Source organism: Nansenia antarctica (genome assembly GCF_963989245.1).
Source record: "Nansenia antarctica genome assembly, chromosome: 3".
Taxonomy (NCBI): domain Eukaryota; kingdom Metazoa; phylum Chordata; class Actinopteri; order Argentiniformes; family Microstomatidae; genus Nansenia; species Nansenia antarctica.
Window position 1 is genome coordinate 72,026,785 of NC_137688.1, and position 7,279 is coordinate 72,034,063.

General features: G+C 54.5%; 2 protein-coding genes across 2 annotated transcripts in view; both read right to left on the reverse strand.

Moving 5' to 3' along the window:
• LOC308154363 (sodium-dependent lysophosphatidylcholine symporter 1-like) overlaps window positions 1-1,268 on the reverse strand; it is a gene marked incomplete at both ends in the record, with an annotated part of 12,420 nt that extends 11,152 nt beyond the window's left edge. Inside the window, 2 exons of the mRNA XM_080527526.1 lie at window positions 767-1,037; window positions 1,258-1,268. Coding sequence (XP_080383652.1) covers window positions 767-1,037; window positions 1,258-1,268 — 282 coding nt within the window. The remainder of the gene's footprint in view (window positions 1-766; window positions 1,038-1,257) is intronic.
• A 3,390-nt stretch (window positions 1,269-4,658) lies between these two features.
• On the reverse strand, window positions 4,659-6,511 carry fam110a (family with sequence similarity 110 member A; the record flags this gene model as incomplete). The annotated part of the gene is made up of 4 exons (XM_080527527.1): window positions 4,659-5,207; window positions 5,665-5,989; window positions 6,214-6,243; window positions 6,501-6,511. The coding sequence occupies 4 exons, from the start codon at window positions 6,509-6,511 to the stop codon at window positions 4,659-4,661; spliced, it is 915 nt and encodes a 304-aa protein (XP_080383653.1).
• Window positions 6,512-7,279: the final 768 nt, after the last annotated feature.

A 7,279-nucleotide genomic window follows, 5' to 3' on the forward strand; every position in this document is an offset into this window, starting at 1 on the left:
GGGGGGGGGAGATAGAGAGAGAGAGAGAGAGAGACAGAGAGAGAGAGAGGGGGGGGATTCAGAGAGAGAAACAGAGAGAGAGCGAGAGAGAGAGAAAGAGAGAGAGAGAGAGAGAGAGAGAGAGAGAGAGAGAGAGAGAGACAGAGAGAGAGAGAACGAGAGACAGAGAGAGAGAGAGAGAGAGAGACAGAGAGAGACAGAGAGAGACAGGAAAGGAGAGGTATTTTCCATGGCTCTTTCACTAATATGTCACCAACTGAACACAGAGTGACAGAATGACACAGTGACAGCTGAATGACCATCATCCCCTGCAGTGAAGGAGACTGCAGCCATGCTAGTCCAGCCTGCAGCACATGAATGAGAGGCTGGTCATGGTGACAGGGCTCTCCTCCCCCGTGTCTGGTACCCTGGGCACCACGCAGGAACGATTCAGAAAGAATTTGTGACACGATCTGGTGAATGTCAAAATGTTCAGACTTTTCTTTTGAAACACGGAACTACGTTTCAACGTTGTTGAAAACCCGGTAGTCAAGCCAAACCCTAACCCACTGCTACCTAGTTAACTAGAACACTACTTTACATTGTTACCTAGTTAACTAGAACACTACTTTACATTGTTAGCAGGCTCACACAACAAGGTGCGTTAGTTGACTAGCGACGTGTCGTTGACTTTCTAAATAAAAGTCTAAACATTAAATCGGCCGTTGGCTTGTTTTCCCCTTCCACCAGACCGGGTCCCATTTATGACCCTGTGTAAGTGACTCACCGTAGCCTCTCCTTGACAGGTGTCTCCCCCAGGGCTAGGGTCCGCGGGGCGGGGCAGGACCAGACACCTGGCGGTCCGCAGGTGGTCTGAGAGGGTCTTCAGACAGCCCATCCTGTAGTACAGGTTAGCCCTAACCCTGATCCTGTAGTACAGGGGTCCACAGGTGTGATTGACAGGGCGGCTGGGGTCCTCAGGTGTGATTGACAGGTGCCTGGGGTCCGCAGGTGTGATTGACAGGTGCCGGGGGTCCGCAGGTGTGATTGACAGGTGGCTGGGGTCCAGGGAGAGGTACAGCTCGACCACGCTGTGCTGCTGAGAACCTTCGACTGCTAGTCTCAGGTAGAAATAGGTACATACATACACACACACACACACACACACACACAGACATACAACAAGCACACATACATACACACCTACATACAGACTCTCGCACGCACACACACACACACACACACACACGCACGTACGCGCACACACACTAATCCTACTTGTTTGACATTCTGGAATCTGGACAAACTGCACTGATCCTTTGTACAGTGAGCTGAAACCTAACCCACCAGAAACCTAAACCTAGTTTAGTTTAGTTTAGTTTGTTTATTTAGCACACAAGAAATTGTGCAAGGAGGGAACGAAGCCCAGAAGGCTTGTACAGAGTTCCACTCCACGTCAATATCAATGTTTTTTTGTTTTTTTTAATTTGTTTTTCAGATTTTATCCCTTTTTCACCCAATTTGGTAGCCAATTTAACCCAACCTAGCATCCAATTATCCCCTGCCTATTGCGAAGGATCCGCCGCACGACCCCGTGGCCGGCAGTCCCAGAAGAGGCCGCCAGGCAGACTAGCTGACTGGCTCCTCGAGCCCAGCACCTGTTATTCCGGCACCCCGGGGGCGCTGTTGCGCGACGGATCCTTGTCCGGAAATACTCCTATACCGCCCTCGGGAGCGGCCGCCCAATATGCCGCTCCCCGTGTGTGCCCCAGCCATATCCGGATCTGGCGAGCTGGGATTCGATCCCAGTCCCCGGTGGGCAGCTTGCACTAGTGGCCAGTGCTTAGACCGCTACACCACCGCGGGGCGTCAATATCAATGTTTCAAATAAAAATCAAGGGACACTTACTGCACGTCAATAGGAGAAAAGAAACCACAAACAAAATCATATCCATCGGGCAGAAAGGTAGGATAGCACATACAAACACACAAGACAAAAACAAAACAAACAAAAAAATTAGATTAGTAAAAAAATAAACATAGATTTCCATCTTGCCCACCTTTCAACGGGATTTTTTTTCAGTTGCTTTTTGAAAGCTGATCGAGGTGTTGATCTCAGTGGCGAGCTCAAGGTGTTCCAGATTCTCGGATCTCTATAACAAATGTTGAATTGGTGGCTAGAAGTTCGACAGAAAGGTAAGTGGAGGTCATTATTGAATCTTGTTGGATAAGAGTGGATGTCAGATGAGAAAATAAAGAAATTATGGAAAGTAGAAGGAAGATCTTGCTTGTTGTTGATGAATTTGTGTATGAATAAGCATGTTTGAAAAATATTCAGTTTATTGAAACCTACCTCTCCTAACCCCCCCTAACCCCTCCTAACCCGCCCTAACCCACCAGAAACCTAAACCTACCTCTCCTAAACCTACCCCTCCTAAACCTACCTCTCCTAAACCTACCTCTCCTAAACCTACCCCTCCTAAACCTACCTCTCCTAAACCTACCTCTCCTAAACCTACCCCTCCTAACCCCTCCTAACCCACCCTAACCCACCAGAAACCTAAACCTACCTCTCCTAAACCTACCCCTCCTAAACCTACCCCTCCTAAACCTACCCCTCCTAAACCTACCTCTCCTAAACCTACCTCTCCTAAACCTACCTCTCCTAAACCTACCCCTCCTAAACCTACCCCTCCTAAACCTACCCCTCCTAAACCTACCCCTCCTAAACCTACCCCTCCTAAACCTACCTCTCCTAAACCTACCCCTCCTAAACCTACCTCTCCTAAACCTACCTCTCCTAAACCTACCTCTCCTAAACCTACCTCTCCTAAACCTACCTCTCCTAACCCCTCCTAACCCTACCTCTCCTAACCCTACCTCTCCTAAACCTACCTCTCCTAAACCTACCCCTCCTAAACCTACCTCTCCTAAACCTACCCCTCCTAAACCTACCTCTCCTAAACCTACCTCTCCTAAACCTACCTCTCCTAACCCCTCCTAAACCTACCTCTCCTAACCCTCTTAACCCTCCTAAACCTACCTCTCCTAACCCTAACCCTCTTAACCCTCCTAACCCCCCCTAAACCTACCCCTCCTAACCCTAACCCTCTTAACCCTTCCTAAACTTACCCCTCCTAACCCTTCCTAACCCTAACCCTAACCGATGGTTCTCCCATAGGGGGCAGGAGCCTATCTCCTGTCTCCGTAGCGTGAGGCAGCTTGATGTACAAGTACACCCCCTGGACATGACGCTGGTTGTTGTAGGTGATGCAGGGTCTTACCCCCAATCCAGCCCTTAATGCTGAGTGCCAAGCAGGGAGGCATCATTTGTATAGTCTTTGGTGGTACGACTCGGCCGGGGATCAAACTCACAACCTCCCGATCTCAAGGCCACCTAACCCCTAACCCTGAAGAGGTTGGAGAGACTAATACACGCTTTTGATCAATCAATTATTATTGATCCAAAAGGGATCAATGTTTCCATGTGAGCAGGTCATATTCACACACCTTCCTCTCCTTCATCCATTCCTTCCTTCTCAGAAAGCTCTAAGGGGAGGAGCCTACATCTTCTCCTCCAATGGGTTTTTAGCAGGAAGAGAGTGGAGGAGGGAGGAGAGGAGGAGAGGAGGGAGGAGAGGACAGAGGAGGGAGGAGAGGAGAGAAGACAAGAGGAGGGAGAAGAGGAGGAGAGGGGGGAGGAGAGGAGGAGAGGGGGGAGGAGAGGAGAGGAGGAGAGGAGGGAGGAGAGGGGGGAGGAGAACCCAGTTTGTAACAATTGATAAAGGGCCTGTGATTCGTGACCCAGTTACAGCACTAACTGAACTATCATGAACTCTAGTGGAACTCTACTGTAACTGCACCTCCCTCTGTGCCTCGTGCCTGGCCTTGGGTCAGAGTTAGGGTTTGTCTTCAGTTAGGCCTTGTCCAACAACACGCTTCACTGTCATTGTCATGGCCGCCTGTTTTTTCCCAGAAAGAAGTCATGTCATTCTTCACTCATCAGGACACACACACACACACACACACACACACACACACACACACACACACACTCAGTTTGCTGTACTACATGTTTAATGGTGTTTATGTACAGACAGAGGTCCAGAGTGTCCAGCAGCGCCCCCCAGTGGCGAGGAGAGGCAGGACACCACCAGGATGAGACAGACGCTTTTTTATCAGGTAAAAAAAGAAAAAAGACAAAATGTTCAACGTCTGTCAGTCAGTTCACAATAAAAATGTACATTTCACAAAAACATCATCATGTCATGGTGGCAGGCCATAGAAGTACCTCACGCCTCACAATAAATAACCTGTCAGACGACCTCCGACCCCGTAGTCCCCAGACCAACCCTCCTCAGTCCTCTTCATCTATCTTCATCATCCTCATCTTCAGTGTTGAAGCAGGAAGTCCCTCCCCCTCATGTCCTCTGTCTCTGCAAGCCTGTATCTCATTGGCCAATAAGTTTACAAGCCTGTCTCTCATTGGCCAAAAGGTTTACATGCCTGTCTCTCATTGGCCAAAAGGTTTACAAGCCTGTCTCTCATTGGCCAAAAGGTTTACATGCATATCTCTCGTTGGCCAAAAGTTTTACATGTCTGTCTCTCGTTGGCCAGACGTTTAACACGCCTGTCTTTCATTGGCCTAGACCTTAACACGCCTGTCTCTCATTGGCCGGCTACACGTTGGTGTTCCTGGCGCTGTTCTTGGCCGCTCCAACGCTGTACAGCCACTTGATGACCCGGGCGTTCCTCTCGATGACGGACACCCCGTACGGCGCCCTCTCCTCCCCCGCCCCTCCCTCCTCCTCCTCCCCCTCCTCCCCCGCGACCTCTGACCCCGGGGCGGAGGCGCTGCGGAGGCGTGCGATGGACATGATGTCAGAGCCGGGCGTGGCCAGGGCGGCCAGCTCCTCGGGGTCGAGGCCGCAGAGGTTGAAGAAGCGCTCCATGTCGGTGCCGGCCCGCGACCAGCGGTCGCTCATGTCCGACTTGGAGCGGGTCAGGGAGGGGCGCTTCCTAGAGCTGGAGGTCGACAGGCGGGTCCCTGCCGGGGAGGGAGGGGGGAGGAGGCCCGGGGGGCTGAAGGGGGGAGGCAGCAGGGAGGGGGGGGAGGCCGGGGAAGGGGAGGCAGGGGGTGGAGCTGGGACAGGTTTGAGAGGGGTGGGGGTGGAGTGTCCCGGGGTGATCCTGGGGTGGAAGAAGCGCAGGGGGGAGGAGGAGGAGGCAGGGGGGGGGGTGGAGGAGGGGCAGGCGCATCAGACGCTGCTGCCCTCTGAAGGCCGTCCGCCCCCCCAGCCCCCCCAGCCGGGTCTGGGGCCTCACGTCCACTCTACGGACGGTCCCTGCAGTGGCACCAGAACCAGAACTAGGCCCAGACCCAGAACTAGGCCCAGATCCAGACCCAGGGGCCTCTGCCTTCGCTGGGCCAAGGGCCTTAACCCTCACCCCCCCTGGGCTGGAGGACCAGTCAGCAGGACCGGGGCCCCCCCTTCCCTTCCCCTCGCCCTCCCCCTCGGCCCCAGCGGGGGTGGTGGAGGAGGAGGAGGAGGAGGGGGGGGGGCAGGGAGAGCTGTCGTCAGGTGGGAGCTTGTCAGGCGGTGAGGGAAGCGCCTCCTCTGTGCTCTGGGCAGGGGGGGGGGGGAGGGGGGAGCTGGGGGGGGAGGAGGGGGGCGTATCCCCCACCCCGTTGATCAGGTTGCTGAGGTGCTCCAGGTCCAGAAGGGCGCCCCCCCCTCCTCCCCCCTCCTGGGCGTGGTGGGGGGGGCGGGGGGGGGTCTTGCGGGTGGGGCGGAGGGACAGCAGGGGCTTCCTCATCACCGGGGGAGGCACTTTGATTGGCCGCTGCTTGGTGAGCGCCACGGGGCTCTTCACGTACTTGGCCTTGTCCGCCTCCAGACGCTCCACGGCGCTCTGCTTACGGGGGGTGAGGGGGCCCGTCCCCACTGGCCTCGCCCCTCCCAGTGCTGCACCCGGCCGGAAAAACTCTGGGCCCTTGGTGAGCAGGCGGCTGGGCGGAGGGGCGGAGGGGGGGGGGCCTCGCCTGGCGCCTCAGGACGGGCTGGAGGGCCTCCATGGACATGCTGCTGCTGGGGGGGGGGGGCTGCAGGCTCCTCCTGGTCCTCTCCTTCTCTTTCTATTTCTCTCTCTCTCTCTCTGTCTTTCAAAACTCCTGGGATTCCATCAGCCGAGGATCAAGCTGCTCCTATTGGTCGACAGACGGGGTGTTCCTACTGGCTGCTGTAGTCAAGCCCTCTGAGCGTCCTGCGTGAGAGAACAGGACACACACCGTTAGCAAACACATCTCCCTGTGCAAGGCAGAAACATAACAGAGCAGGAACACACACTCACACAGAACACACACTCACACAGAACTCACACTCACACAGAACACACACTTATACTTATCTCACACTCACACTAGGAACAGACAGGGTCACGCGGCAAGGAGTGCCGGGAAGTGAGGACATAAATACACAGGTGACACACACACACACACACACACACACACACACACTCACAGGTGACACATTAGTCCATGACGAGGAGAGGAACAGGGAGTGTAGTACTGTCCCAGGCCACCAGGGGCCACCAGAGGCAGGCACCAAGAAGTTGCCAAGGAAATGGCGACCCCAACCATAACAATAGATATTTCGTTGATCCCCAAAGGTAAATTAAGGTGTTACAGCAGCATGGTTGTAAAGATCTCCCATAGCGCTCCTTAGTGCAATGCTTGTAGTTTCTGGATGTCCACATCTCCAAGGACCTCTCTTGGAGCCTCAATACCTCTTCCCTGGTCAAAAAGGCACAGCAACCACGGCCCCCCTCCCCTCCCCACCACGGCCCCCCTCCCCTCCCCCCCTATACTTCCTGAGGAGACTGTCGAACGCCCAGCTGTCTCCCAGGATCCTGACCAACTTCTACCGCTGCACCACTGAGAGCATCATCACCAGCTGCATCACATTGTGGTACGGCAACTCTGCAACGGGTGGTGAAAACCGCCCAGCGCATCGTTGGGACCAAACTCCCTACCTAGTCCCTCCAGGCAACCCGGTGTCGGCGGAGGGCGGCAAACATCATCATGGATTCCTCCCACCCCAGCCACGGTCTGTTTGACCCCTGACCCTGACCCTACCATCTAAGAGACTCAGGATCCTCAGGTCGTGTACCAACAGGCTCCAGAACAGCTTCTTCTACAGAGCTGTCACTCTGATAAACAATCCCCCCTCCACACATCCCAATGAACTATCCCCCCCCCCCCCCCCCCCCCTCACACACTTTGACAATGACTCTCAGGGTA